The 15,435-nt window shown below is 52.6% G+C and overlaps 1 protein-coding gene across 1 annotated transcript in view; it reads right to left on the bottom strand.

Moving 5' to 3' along the window:
- Positions 1 to 14,168, bottom strand: part of VWF (von Willebrand factor) — a 136,737-nt gene extending 122,569 nt beyond the window's left edge. Inside the window, exons 1-3 of the mRNA XM_047787770.1 lie at positions 14,013 to 14,168; positions 12,455 to 12,509; positions 10,755 to 10,919 (exon numbers count right to left, since the gene is read on the bottom strand). Of these exons, the coding sequence (XP_047643726.1) occupies positions 10,755 to 10,919; positions 12,455 to 12,509 (220 nt within the window). The 5' untranslated portion in view covers positions 14,013 to 14,168. The remainder of the gene's footprint in view (positions 1 to 10,754; positions 10,920 to 12,454; positions 12,510 to 14,012) is intronic.
- Between the last annotated feature and the right edge of the window lie 1,267 nt (positions 14,169 to 15,435).

Below are 15,435 nucleotides of genomic sequence, written 5' to 3'. Positions count from 1 at the left end.
GGCGGGGAGACAGGAGGAAACATTTTTGCCGCTTGATGAAGACATCCCACCCCCACCACTGGTCCCCAAAAACCAGCTCTTGTGCCGGGCTGCTCTTCTTTGCAAAGATAACTGAGTGGCCACAGGAGATGAAGGATCCGGAAGGAATAGTATGGTCTGAGTCTCAGCCTTTAGATGGAGAAGATGATGGAAAGAGGGAAGATGAAGGCAGCCAATGAAGACAGAGATGGAAGATGTTGGAGAAACTGGGGTCAAAGGTAGGGGCACAGTGCCTTCAGGCCCTGAAGAAATGGGGTCTGGGACCTAGATGAAAAGGTTAACCTTGGGTTTCAGGAAATGTGGCTCTTCCTAGGAGGGTCAGGGCCTGGGGGCCCCAGCTCCTCAGCAAAAGAGGAGGCAAGAGCATCTGTGGAACCAAGTCCAGGAGACACAAGATTTGTTTTTTTGTTTGTCTTGCTTTTGTCTTTTTAGGGCCACACCCGCAGCATATGGAGGTTCCCAGGCTAGGGGTCTAATCGGAGCTATAGCCGCCAGCCTATACCACAGCCACAGCAACACCGGATCTGAGCCGTGTCTGTGAACTTTGATGCAGATTATCGCAGTGCCAGATCCTTAACCCACCAAGTGGGGCCAGGGATCACATCCACCTCCTCGTGGATACTAGCTGGGTTCTTAATCTGCTGAGCCACAACGGAAACTCCCAGGAAGGTCTGTTAACATGAGGTTCTGCCACCACGGCGGGGGCTGCCTATAAAAAGAGTTACAGGAGTTCCTGTCATGGCGCAGTGGTTAACGAATCCAGGAACGATGATGTTGCGGGTTCGATCCCTGGCCTCACTCAGTGGGTTAAGGATCCGGCATTGCCGTGAGCTGTGGTGTAGGTTGCAGACGCGGCTTGGATCATGCACTGCTGTGGCTGTGGTGTAGGCCCGTGGCTACAGCTCCAATTAGACCCCTAGCCTGGGAACCTCCATATGCTGCGAGAGCAGCCCTAGAAAAGGCAAAAAGACAAAAAAAAGAGTTACGGAAGGGGCTGCCTTGGGATTGCGGCCAAGGTGTGGGAGGAGGAGCCCCCCCAACCAGGGCCTGAGCTGGATCTGGGCTATTAGAGGACAGCGACCCTGGTGTGTACGCATGCATCCCAAACCAATCAGAATGAGCCAGAATATAGACTTGCTTCTGTAAGATATCAGTGAGGAACATTGTATGCAAATAAGGAACCATTTAAGAACAGAGTCTTGAATGATACACTGTTAGGAAAGGCCCACAGCCCCCCCTCCATCCCACACAGCCCACAAGCCACCATCTGCAGAGCCTCAGATGAAGGCTGGCAAGGGTGCAAGGAGCTGCCAACCAAGGGGAAAAGTTTTGTCCTTTTCCACAGAGGAGTCTTCCCTGAACTGCATGTTCACTTCCAACAGTTTCAGCAGCAAGCAGATCTTTGGAAGTTCAGCAAACTTTCTGACAGCAAGAAATTATCAAAAGAGAAACAAAAATAAATGTCTCAAATGTTTGTGGGGGTTTTTTTTTTTTGGTTTTTTGGTTTTTTGCTTTTTAGGGCCACACCTGTGGTGCATGGAAGTTCCCAGGCTAGGGGTTGAATCGGAGCTGAAGTGCCAGCCTACACCACAGCCATAGCAACGCCAGATCCTTAACCCACTGAGTGAGGCCAGGGATGGAACCCGCATCTTCATGGATACTAGTCAGGTTCTTAACGACTGAGCCAAAATGGGAACTCAAGATGTTTTTTCAAGGTGGGGGGTTGTTTGTTTTTCGGTTTGGGTTTTTTTTTTTAGGGCCATGCCCACAGCATACGGAGGTTCCCAGGTTAGGGGTTGAATCAGAGCTGCAGCTGCTAGCCTACACCACAGCCACAGGAATGCCAGAACTGATGGGCATCTGTGACCTATGCCACAGCTTGCAGCAACACCAGATCCTTAACCCACTGATCAGGGCCAGGGACTGAACCCATGTCCTCCTAGACACTAGTTGGATTCTTAACTCACAGAGCCACAATGGGAACTCCCAATAGACTCAAACATTAATAGCAGAATCGGAGTGGTGGATATATGGGTGTTCATTGTCCTGGTCTTTCAACCTCTCTGTATGTTTGAAATTTTCCATAATAAAATGTTGAGAGTTTCCTGATGGCCTAGTGGTTAATGACTTGGCATTGTCACTGCTGCGACTTGGGTCACTGCTGTGGCTGGGGTTTGAACCCTGGCCCAGGGAACTTCTGCATGCCACGAGTGTGGGGAAAACAATACTGAAAAAGCAAACAAATGGGACAGCCTGGCAACGGCCTTCAGTTTGCAGTCTCTCCTAGACCCCTCAGCTTTCACAGTGAGCCAAGGACCAACCAAATGGCTTCCTCGCCTTGAGTCAAAGGCATCTCCCTCCTGGGAATGGGAGAGGAACCCTGGACATTCCTCCCCAAAGGCATTCCCTCCCCATCATGGGGATTCAGGAAGGGTGCCTGACCACTGGTCGGCCATCCGGGGTGGGGGTGGGAGTGGGAGGTGGCTGTGTTTGCTGGAGGCTGGATGGGGAGCAGGTCGCATGCAGCCAGGCAGCTTGGGTGCAGCTGCAATTTGTAGCTCTTCCAGGCTTTCAAGAATGTAAAAATCAAGTCAGCAGTCACTTGTTCGCCTGGGAAGCAGGGCTGAACAGGTGCCGCGGGAAAGCCTCGAGGTCATTACCACCCAGAAGGATAGACCTGAGAGTCTGCATGAGCCAGGAACCCAGTGGAAAGTCAAACAAGAGGGAGCCAGGGAATGTGAGACCGAGCCCCGAGCCTCCCCACTGTTGGGGTGCCTGAGAGCCCCTACCCTTTCCAGGTAAAAGATGATGCAGCCTGATGCCACAGGAGGTGGAACTTGGGTTCCCCAGGTAGCTGACACTCAGAGTCACCTGCCCATTGTCACAGAGCTAGTGAGCGATGACAGGCGCTGGGACTCAAGCTGGATGCTGGTTTTAAGCATTTGAGGGCTGGGGTCTGTGTGGCCCTAGCAGAGATGGCTTCAGGAGGTCAAGGAGACAGCTTTGTGAGGTGCACCCAGGACCCAGGGCTGTGTGAGACAATGGCCCAGCAGTGGAGGTGGTGGTGGTGGGGGTTCCAGAATGGGGCTCCTCAGTGAGGACAGAAGTGCAGGAGCCTGTGGAATTCCTGCCCCTGGATGGCTGGGGAGGGAGGGGTCTGAGAGTAGTCACCCCACAAGGGGAGGTTTGCAAGTGCATCCTGAAGAAGTCTGCAATTCAGAAAAGCATCCTGTGACAGTACAAAGGCGCTTGGGGGTCATCTAAACAGGTGGCTTTAAAACGTTTTGCCCAGGATCTTCCATATGCCATGGAAAGAGGAGAAAAAAAAGTTTTTGCCCTGAAAGTGGAATAAAAATGCCACTGACTTCATGCCAATGCCCACACACACACATTTCACATGACATGCCCATGCTTACCCTGTGCCAGGGGCTCTGATACTTTCTGATGTCTTCTATTCTGTTCCATTTAAATTTTTAAAATGCTGGTTACAACCCTTAAATTCATGTTATGACCCATAGGGTATGACTCTGTTTGCAAAACACTGATCTAGACAGACTCCATTTTACAGATGGAAAAACTGAGGCCCAAGTTTACAACCAGCTTTATCCACCTTGGCGCTATTTTTTTTTTTTTTTGCCTTTTTGTCTTTTTAGGGCTGACCCGTGGCATATGGAGGTTCCCAGGCTAGGGGTCTAATCGGAGCTACAGCTGCCAGCCTACACCACAGCCACAGCCACAACAACTCAGGATCTGAGCCACGCCTTCAACCTACATCACAGCTCACCGCAACGCTGAATCCTTAATCCACTTAGTGAGGCCAAGAATTGAACCCACAACTTCACGGATGCTAGTCCAGCTCGTTAACCGCTGAGCCACAATGGAAACTGTCCACCTTGGTGCTATTGACATCGGGGGCCAGATACTTCTCCATTATGGGGGCCACACTTAGCCCATAGGGTGGCTTCTACCCACCAGATGCCAGCGGTGACATCCCAAAATTGACACTACCAATTGTCCTCTGAAGAACTCTTGGTTTACCCTGCTAACACAGGGCAGAGCCCACACCAGGGCCAAAGCTCCAAGTTCAAGCCTCCCTTTGGAACACAAAGCTGCCTAACGGGGCATTTGAGTGTTCAGAATTCAGTTAACCCGTGAATGGGAGGGGACAACTCTCCATCAGCCTTCAGCTTTATTTACTTCCTTCTCTCCCTGCAGAACTTGGGAGGGCATCTGTGTAGCCCTTGGGAAGAGGAACTATTAGAAACCACCAGTGGCAGTTCCCATCGTGGCTCAGTGGAAACGAATCCAACTAGGAACCATGAAGTTGCAGGTTCGAGCCCTGGCCGGGTTCAGTGGGTTAAGGATCCAGCATTGCCGTGAGCTGTGGTGTAGGTCGCAGATGGGGCTCGGATCTGGTGTTGCTGTGGCTCTGGTGTAGGCTGGCAGCTGTAGCTCAATTTGCCCCCTAGCCTGGGAACCTCCATATGCTGCACCTGCCGCCCTAAAAAGAAAAAGAAACCGCCAGTGAGCCCAGGACAGGGAGGGGGACACACAGTCAGCAGACCTGCAGGTCTGCACTTCCTGTACCGCCAGAAGGTGGGCCAGGTGTCCATCCCCAGAGGTGAGCCAGGAAAGCTGTGCCTGTCACCCCGTCTCCTGTCTGGCTCCTGAACTCAGGGTCCAGGGCTTTAAGTGAGGGAGCAAAGCCTCGCCCAGATGAGCAAGGAGCATCCTGTGGAGAAGTGGGTGGCTGGCAGTCAGCCCCCCGTGCTTTTTCTGACTCAAGTGTGGGACTCACTCATCAGCATTTCTAATAAACACTCCTCCCTCCATCCCGAGATCTGATGCAGGTGACCCTCATCCAAAAGCTGCGAAACGGAGATCCCGTCTGACCTGACTGCGTGCGGATGTGGAGACAGAAGCTCAGGTTGGGGAAATGACTCAGAGCCTTGCTGCTTGTCCTTGGCCCTCTCTGGGCTGGTTTGGGAGCCAGATCCCACAGTGAGGCTCAGAGGCCACCAGGATTCCCGAGGTCTCTCCCGGGTCCCTGTGCTGGTGGGCTGGGAGCATTGATTTGGGGCCCTGGAGCCTGCCTGACTGGAGCCAGCATCAAGGAAAGGGGCCTCCCCTCTGCACCAGGTGGCCCTGCAAACTGGGATACAAACACTTTACCCAGGATGTGAACAAGGGCCCCTGGAAAGGAACAGGAATTTGGGATTTAGAAGCGAGAAAACAGGATGTCATCGGAGAACAATGGGACAGAGGTGTGTGGGAGGGCACAGCCGTGCCTACAGGATGGACCCACAGTGTCCAGGGGTGAGGGGCCCCTTCCCGTGACCCAGCACAGTGGTGCCAGCCCACCCTCCCCAGCCCAGCTCCTCGGATTATGCCTCTCCGGCCCCCACCCCCTCACCCCACCAAAAACAGAAAAAGTAGCCACTCATGTTCTCTGATGTTAGCGGCACAATTTTGGTGGCAAATAAACCCATCTGTACTGAAAAGTGATTGATCCATAGCCTGACCTAGGCCAGTTCCCTAAGAAAATGGACACTTGGAGTTCCCATCGTGGTGCAGTGGTTAACGAACCCGACTAGGAACCATGAGGTTGCGGGTTCAATCCCTGGCCTCGCTCAGTGGGTTAAGGGTCTGCCATTGCCGTGAGCCCTGGTGTGGGTCACAGACGTGGCTCGGATCCCGCGTTGCTGTGGCTGTGGTGTAGGCTGGCGGCTACGGCTCCAATTGGACCCCTAGCCTGGGAACCTCCATATGCCGCGGGCACAGCCCTAAAAAAGACCAAAAAAAAAAAAAAGACAATTGACACCTGACAAGAGCAAGTTGTTGTCAGGAAAGGAGGATATGTGGGGTCCCAGGTAGGTGCTCTGAACTAGAGGGGCCTCACTCAGCCCCTCCAGCGCTCCTGGCCCCCCAAGACCCAGAGAAGGATGCCAGAGAGGCCAGCCTTCTGACGCCAACCCACGTCAATGTGTGGGATGGGGTGCAGGGGCGGGTCATTAGTATTACCCGACCTTGATAGACAGGCCCCCAAGTGCCCAGCAGCCCCCATCTCCACCATGTTCACCTCCAACAAGTGGGCATCCTGGGTTCAGGTGGCTGCTACCACTCACCAAGCTTTGGGTCACACCTCCCACTTATAAGTAGCATGTCTCCCTTGAGCCTCGCAGGCTCCACTTTAAAGATGAGGAAACGGAGGCTGGGTGACACTGTGTGACCTGAGTGAGGGCTCTGAGAGAAGACGTGACAGAAAGGGTCCTCTGGCCTCAACTCTGGCTCTTCCTGTGCCTCTGTTTCCTGCCAGGGCAGAGCCATCGAGTTCTATGGGATAAAAAACAGCTAATAGCACATGATGGTGAGCCCAGAGCTAGACAGGGCTGGAGTGGTCAAGGAGGGCTTCCTGGAGGAGGTGACAGTGACATCCCGGGGGGCACCAGCATAGCTTGCATTACCCCACTGACCAGGGAAGGGTGTTGAAGCAGGAGTCCAGAATTGGGTTTAAGCAGGGGAGGGGGCTTTCCCAGCATGCTGCCTCCCTCCCTGGTCCCTCCGTGAACCCTGTGCCTGGGACTCAGGTTTCATTATGTGTTGCGTTCAAACCCATCTCCAGGGTAAGGAGTAACAGCAGAGCTGAACTAAAACAGATTGGGGGATCAAGATGACACCCCCGGCAGAGCCCCCCGGTGTCTCCATATGGTCCCCCTCCCTAGAAACCCCATAGCCACAGGGTCAGGAAGGTGTCACTATGTTCTTCTTTCTAATCTCCCTCTTGGGAGTTCCCTTGTGGCTTAGCAAGTTAAGGGCCTGAAGATGCCTCTGTGAGGATGCCGGTTCAACCCCTGGCCTCATTCAGTGGTTTAGGATCTGGTGTGGCCCTGGCTGTGGTGTCGGCCGGTCAGCGGCTGCAACTCCAATTTGACCTCTGGCCACAGGAACGTCCATATGCCACAGGGGCAGCTGTAAAAGGTTGTCACTCCCAACCCTCCATTGTCATGGACACTCCAGAGCTGTCTCAGGCAGAGGGTCTCTCCCATCCCCACTGTGATTTTTTTTAATGTAGGATAAGGAAAAAGAAAAAAAGAAAAACAATTTTTCCTCGGGATGAGAATGTTTAGGAGCTACCCTTTTAAAAACTTCCAAATGTACCACACAGCGGTGTCAGTTATGTTTCTCATGTTGTATATTATGTCCCAGTACCTACTTATCTTACAGTTGGAAGCTGGTACCTTTGAACCACCTTCATTCACGCCCCCCTCCAACATCCTCCACCTCCGGTCACCACACATCTGATCTCTTTTTCCACGCATGTGGTTTATTTATTTATTTATTTACTTATTTTTGGTCTTTTTAGGGCTGCACCCAAAGCATATGGAGGTTCCCAGGCTAGGGGTCCATTCGGATCCTTCATGCGCTGAGCGAAGCCAGGGATCAAACCTGCGTCCTCACGGATGCCAGGCAGATTTGTTTCCCCTGAAGCACGACGGGAACTCATGTTTTGTTTGTCTTTTAAGGGATTTTCCAGTATTTGTCTTTCTCTATCTGACTTATTTCATTCAGCATAATGCCCGCAAGGTCCATCCATGCTGTTACAAATGCACTGTGATTTTTAAGGTGGAGAAATCCACTTCAATAAACATTGGGACCACCTGAGGGGAGAGGACCTGGGCCTTCAGCTTCCCGGGAAAGGTGAGGGGGTGCTTCTCTCTCCACTGCTGCCTCTGAAACAAGGTGGGTTCCCAAGGTCAGGCTTGAGGATGACGTCCTCAATTCATCACGCCCTACAGGTGTCCCTGGTCCTGTTCATCTCCGGCCTGGTTACCGTGGCCAAGACCATCCTGCCTCCCGCCTCTCTCCCTCTCAGGAGCATCTTGGCAAAGAACCAATTTCCTCTTAACCCTTCCTGCAGCACAAGGCTCTACCCTAGCCCCTCACTGCCTGCTGAATCAAGAAACCAATTTCCACGAGTTCCCTGGTGGCATAGTGGTTAAGGACCTGGGGTTGCCACTGCTGTGGCACAAGTTTCATCCCTGGCCTAAGAACTTCCACATGCCTCGGGTGCACCCCCCCACCAAAAAGAAGAGAGGGATAGAGAAACAAACGTCCCCATCAGACAGCAAGGCCCTGTTCCGTCAGCCTCACCCCATGACCTAGACTTATACCCCCTTGCTCCCCAGTCCTGTGCTTCTCAAGTTTGGGCCCCAAACCAGCAGCAGCAGCATCCACTGGCAACTTGTTAGGAATGAGCATTTCAGGCCCTGCTCCAGATCCACTGACTCAGAAACCCTGCAGGGTAGGGGGGTGGACGCCAGGGATTTGGGTTGGTTTTTTTTTTTTTTTTTCTGGTCTTTTTTCCATTTCTTGGGCTGCTCCCGCAGCATATAGAGGTTCCTGGGCTAGGAGACCAATCGGAGATGTAGCTGCCGGCCTACGCCACAGCCACAGCAACGCCAGATCCAAGCCGCAACTACAACCTACACCACAGCTCACGGCAATGCTGGATCCTTAACCTACTGAGCGAGGCCAGGGATCGAACCCGAAACCTCATGGTACCTAGTCGGGTTTGTTAACCACTGAGCCACGGATTTGTTTAACCAGCCCTCCAGGTGAGCCTGGTGCGCCCTAGAGTTAGGGGACCACAGCTACTGCCAGGGTGATCTCCCGGCTGGGCTGACTGAACAAACACACACTCCTTCCAGACTCTTCCCTGTGCTCCTGCTGTGCCCACTGCACACACCTTCCCACCGCCCATCCTCTCTGCCCCAGCACGACCCCCTCCTCCAAGGCCTCGCTCACCACGCTCTTCATGACCCAGCTCTTGGGTACAACAGGGCATCGTGCCTTGTGCAGCCCCCCCTTAGGCATTGATGGAGACCCATTATATTTCCCAAGCTAAGAGCCAGGACACATAGCCCAGTGTGACATAGAACTGGTCCTTGAGGGATTCATGGAAGAGTAGAGAGAAGGGCATTTTGGCAAAGTTCAGACCACTGAGGTCAGACTGGCATAGGTTTTCCAGCAGAGGTGGGTGGGGCAGGAAAGGGGCAGACAAAGAGTGGGGCAGTGGGGAGGATGGGGGGGTTGAGTTCCCGTTGTGTCTCAGTGGTTAACAAACCTGACCAGCATCCATGAGGATGTGGGTTCAATCTCTGCCCTTGCTCAGTGGGTTAAGGATCTGCCGTTGCTGTGAGCTGTGGTGTAGGTCAAAGATGAGGCTTGGATCCCACGTTGCTGTGGCTGTAGTGTAGGCCGGTGGCTACAGCTCTGATTGGACCCCTAGCCTGGGAACCTCCATATGCCATGGGTACGGCACTAAAAAGACAAAAAAGACCAAAAAAAAAAAAAGAAGAAGAAGAAGAAGAAGCAGGGGGACCCATAGGTAAGGCCAGTTGTCACCTCACTTGGCCACCAGGCAGAGCCTGCCCAGCACTGGGCACATGGAGGCCGCTGCTTCCATTCTTCCCGACTGATGGAAGAACGGCCTGGAGCACCCTGGGTGTTAGCAAAGACTTTCTTGCCCAAGTCTCCTTGACCCAACCTGACTCAGTCTCCTCTGAGCCCTCTGCTTGGTTAGGTCCCCCCCCAGACTCTGTCCTTGGCCTGCTTAGTCCAGTGTATAGAAAATCCTCTACCCCTAGCATCCAATCATAACCCCACCACCCACCCTGGACCTCGCATCACCCGGGTCTGCCTTCAGCAAGAGTCTTGTCACATTGGTTGAGCCAGAATCCCCCTTTTCCCTGAGGTTTCCTCTCAGGAATTTTCCATCCAGTGCCCCACACCTGGATCCTTAATTATTAACAAGGATCCACTTGTTCTTGTTATATTCAACCCCGGACCCCCATCTCTTGGCTCCACTGCAAAACCCCCACGGCAAGTGGTCCCTCTTGAATGAAGTCTGCCTCACTGTCCTTGTGACAATTGTCATGAAAAACTTTGCTGGCACAGGATGGGTCTGTCTGACGTCAAACCCCTTCCCCCGAGGCTGAGGCCCTCGCCTTTGCCCAGGTTTTATACCCTCCCTCCCATACCACGCACATCTCATAGAGTGCAAAGATCGCCAAAGCATAATATTCCATGGCTATCAGCAGCCCCCCTCCCAGCCGTGGAAAGTGTCCCCTTTCCTTCATATACAAGAAAGCTCCTTCTGCCTGAAGAGCCCAGGATCAAGCTCCAGCTCTTCCTTTATTATCTGTCAGCAGCCTCCTTGGGCTACAGCTCTGTGTGAAGCAAGGGGACTGTATCTGTCCCTACATCTCAGAGCTGCTGGCAGGGGTGCAGGACAACACAGGCATATGGTACCAGGGCTTTGCCTGGTGCATCCAGGAAGCTGGATAACTCTGAATTCCAGCAACAAGATGCAACCAGCCCTCCCTTCTCTACAGGCTTCAGTTGTTACAAAGCACTTTCTGGGTCATCATTTCTTTGGATGCTCTGAAGAGTCGAGAGCATTTCCTCGACCCAGAGCAAGGGACACGATTGATGAAGAAACACAAGGACTCTCTCCATCCACCAGGGTCCCCCGGAAAGAGACCCAGGGGAAGCTGGAGGGATCCCCATGTCTAAAGAGGCCATTCCCCTCCATGCTCTCCACGCAGGCACCATCCTAAGAATAGGAAACTTCCCCAAGCCCCATGGTCCCCACATGCCAGAGCTGAGCTCCAAGGCCCCTGCTCTGGATTCCTCCCCTCCCGGGCCGGACTCACCAATGATGGAGAAGGAGTGTTTCTGGCAGTCCCCAGCCAGGAGGTAACTGCAGCTTCCTGCAAAGCTGTACATGCTCTGGTCAAAGGTGTTGATGAAATTGCTTCCGAAGAGGCTGCATCGGGCCATCAAAGATTTGCCAAGCGTCTCTTCTCCACAGAGGGCCCCTGGAGGGAGAGGCCACTCGTGAGCACAGCTGGGACCACCAGCCCTAACCATTCAGCCTCGTAGAAATGAGGCTGCCTGTCCGTTAGAAATCGGGCTTCGGGAACATACTTTCCATCCTAAACACACTAAAGCTGTTGCTTTCAGCCCCCAAATAAGACCCAGGACTCAGCAATAATAGAGGAACTGTTTTTCAAGAAATCTATGCATTTTCATGACATATAGTCACTGATTTTAAATATATTGCATGCTCACCATAGAAAATTTGGAGAATATGGAAGAATAATAAAAAGTTAAAATCATCTGTAACCTACATTCAGCAATAACTAGAGTTAACATTTTAGTGTTTATCTTTGATTTCTATTTTACAGTATACACACGATTGCAGATTTTTTTGCAAATGTGTTATCACATTGTGCAAATTATTTGCAACCTGTTTGTTTCTCAATATACTGTGAAGAATTTATCATGCCATATTTCCAAAACATGATGTTTTAGTGGCTTGCATTACATCTGCACCTAAATGTAGTTGGTGTAGTACCCTAAATGTATTGTTAGGTTCTAGCATTTTCCAGTTTTCTGATGTGTAAATAGATTATAATGAGCATCCTTATACATTCGTCTACTAGATTATCTTGAAAATATTAAATCCTAAACAGATCAGCCTGTGCACCTGACACATAGACTCTATGATGTGTTAACTCTTGCAGGGTCATATGCTAACTCCGAAGGGACACTCCTGCCACCCTCATACCATCTGTGTGTGTGTGTGTGTGTGTGTGTGTGTGTGTGTGTGTGTGTTGGCAGGTGGGAAACAACAGAGTCCATCTGTAAGTTCTCTGGATCCCCTGGCACAGGACCCATTTAGTAGGAAGATGCAGAGGGTGTGATGAAAGCACATGTTTCCCCAGACTACCCTGTGAGCAGCAGGCTGGGTGCTGCTGACCTCGTGGTCTAAGTGGAGATTGGGGTCGGACCAGAGTCAAAAAAGGGTTCGTCTTGCCACAGCATCTCTGTGAGGCGAAGGAAGGCTTGCTGTGCCGTGAAGAAGAGCTGGCCTGCAACCCAGGAGAACTGACCTCTGTACTTGGTTCTGTGTGACTTTGGAGCAGTTATGGTTCCTCTCTGACCCTCAGTCTCTTCATCTGTACTATGGAATGCACATCTGTACAACTAAATGACCTCCACAATCCCTTCAAAGATGAATAATCGGCCCAAGTCTTGGATTCCGTCCTCCCCATCTTAATCCTCATCATCCAGGACAGTTCTGTGTGGTCCTTGGGTTGCTTAATTCCTCAGCCAGTGAGGACATCTGCAGGGACTTGCTCCTTGAGAAACACAAGTCAGGGGTAGAGGGCTCTGCAGAACCTACGTAAGAGGAATTAACCAGGCAAGCAGTGACTCCGGCAGCCCTGACACGATCCTATTATGGGGCTGGCCACACAGGCGAGCTCCAGATACACCTGCTGATCCCTGAAAGGGGTCATCCCAATGGCCCCGAGGCAGGAGTGAAGGGTGGCAGTACTTCGATACCTACCTGGCAAGGTGAGGGCCAGAGCAAGCAGCACCCTCGCAAGCCTGACAGGAACCATCTGCAGAGAAGCAGAGAAATGAACTGGTGATCCCTGCCCACACAGGGGCTGCTGGTATGTATTACTGGCAGCACCTGAAGCAGAGAGAATTTTCTTTTTTTTTTTTTTGATTGCTTGCTTGCTTGTTATTTATTTATTTAGGCCTCACCCATGGCATGTGGAAATTCCCAGGCTAGGGATTGAACCCATGCTGCTGCAGCAACAATGCTAGATCCTTGACCCATTGCACCACAAGGGAACTCCAAGATTTTTTTTTTTTTTTTTTTTTGCTTTTTAGGGCCATTCATGCAGCATATGGAGTCCCAGGCTAAGGGTTGAATCAGAACTGCAGCTGCCAGGCTACAGCACAGCTACAGCAATGAGGGATCCAAGCCGTGTCTGCAACCTACACCACAGCTCGCGGCAATGCCAGATCTTTAACCCACTGAGCGAGGCCAGGGATCAAACTCATATCCTCATGGGTACTAGTCAGGTTGGTTACCACTGAGCCACAGCAGGAACTCCCAAGAATTTTTTTTTAAGCAAGAGATAAGACTGAGTCCTATTTGCCCTTAAAGATAGACTGCAGAGGCCGGGAGAGAGAGAGGAAAGCTCCTCCATCTCCTGCACGTGACCCCAGCCCCTAGCCTGGCCTCCGTCATTCCCTGAGCTCCCACTGCAGCTAACAGCCTCGGGCACCTAATTCCTTCCTCCTTTTCCTTCTTCCTATGCTTGGCAGCCAACTGGGGAGTAGGAATTGCCTCACACTTTTGCCCCTACCCTGGGCACCAGGTTTTGAGAACTCAGGAACCACGCTTGCCGGCCAGTCCCCCACAATGTACATGAACTGCTCTCCCATCCCCATCCCAGCACCTCACACAGTGCCCAGTACCCAGGAGGTGCTCAGGCAACATTTGCTAAGTTGATCTGATAGAAGAAAAGGGCCCTGGGTACATTTCCTGCAGTGTGTCCCCGCCTCTCCTCCCTGAAAGGGACAACTGACCCTGGCTGGCAGAGCACAGTCCCTTAGGACCCCTGCCACAGCCGACTCCTCTGGAAACCTGCTAAATTAAGTGCAAAGTCTGCCACCTGAGATTCCCTGCAGGGAATCCTTTCCTACCCGATGCCCCATCCAGCTGAACAAGGTAGAGGCAAACCCCATCCATTACCCATCCGTGGAAGGCACACTCTGATGTCTGATTTGGCCAGGTCTGGGTCTCAGAGCAGGTGCGTCTCCCCTCCCAACACACCGGTACATCAGGCTGTTCCCAGAAGGTACCCAGAAGTCAGGGCAGAGCTAGTTCCAGCCCTGTCTGGTCAAACATAACAAGCAGTGAAGCCCAAGCACGGGCAGAGCAGATGCAGGACCCCCAGAGGCAGGCAGAGGAGGTGGCGTTAGGATGGTCCCTGGCTGAGTCACCCTCCAAACTAGTCCAGGGACGGAGAACCCCAGCTCCCCGGGAGTAGGGATTGTCCCTCATCTCCATCCCTCAGTGAGCCAGCCCCCCTTCTAAAAGACCATACCTTCTCCTGCAAAGGGGCTGCGGCTGCCGTCTCTCTGAGGCCCCTTGGGAAACTCAGCCTCCGCGGTAGTGCAGCAGCCCTAGGCCATGCTCCCCAGGAACTGCTGCCTGGTGAGTGACCCAGGGCTGCAGACTCCCTGTGGATGGGGAGATAAAGCCCAAGCCGTGACGTCCATCAGCCCCCCCTTCCCACCACAATAGCTTCAAGCTACCACGACAGGGGATTGGCCTCCTCTCAATTACCCAGAGGAAACAATGAGCGGAAATGGTATTAGATACACCTCCAAGGCGATAAAGCTTTGAATGGTTTGGTGGGAGACCTCCCAGCAGCTGCCATACTGAGCCGCCTTGCCCACCAAGCGCCCCCACACCAGGCCCTGGTCCTGCCCACGGAGCGTGCCCCACATGACCGCGGAGGGCAGGAGGGCCTGGTTGGCCAGGGCCGGTCCAGGCCAGGGAGAAACCCAGACCAGATGAGCAGAAATGCCTGGATCTGGTCCCCAGGGCCAGACGCCAGGGAATTTTGGAAAACACACCAATCTGAGCCAATTCAGCAGCCGTACTTAGAGGAAGGAGAGAACTAATGCTTCCTGCCCCCTCTAGGTAGGAACGATCCAGTCCCAGCCCCTGACGAAACAGTCAGTGCGGTCCTGGCCAGACTGAATGGACCAGTCAAAGATGAGGAGCCTGGTCGCAGGTCCAGGCCTTTGTAAAGCGGTGGCCGGAGGGTTAGATTCTAGTGCTGTTCCCGGAGACCCTTCCAACCACTGCTGTGCCCTGACTCCTCCCCGTCCCTACACGCACAGCACACGCGTACAACACACACACCACACACCACACACACACCACACACATACAACACACGCAACACACAACACACACACACTGAGCACACACACAACACACACACAACACACAAACACACACACAGAGCACACACACACAACACACACAGCACACAACACACAAAACACACACAGAGCGCATGTACACCACACACAACATACACAAACACCACACACACAACACACAACACATACATACAACACACACCACACACTCCACACATCACATACACACCACATACACATCATATACACACCACACACCACACACACCATATACACACATGCAGCACACACACATACAACACACAGAGCACACACTACATGCACACATACCACACACATCACACACCACACTCATCACATACACACACACCACACACCACATATACACTCCCCCCCCACACACACACACACACACCACACACCACACATATCTACCCTCTTCCCAACCTCCAGTTCCTGGGAGCCTAATTCTCAACATCATCTGCTAAACTAATTCCTGCTAAAAGAGGCAGCCAATGACACAGAAGAGGACTGTCACCCTCACGCTGAGACCCAGGGTCTGTGACCGGCAGC

This window comes from Phacochoerus africanus, chromosome 7 (assembly GCF_016906955.1).
Source record: "Phacochoerus africanus isolate WHEZ1 chromosome 7, ROS_Pafr_v1, whole genome shotgun sequence".
Classification (NCBI taxonomy): Eukaryota; Metazoa; Chordata; class Mammalia; order Artiodactyla; family Suidae; genus Phacochoerus; species Phacochoerus africanus.
This window is presented reverse-complemented; position numbering and strand designations above follow the sequence as displayed.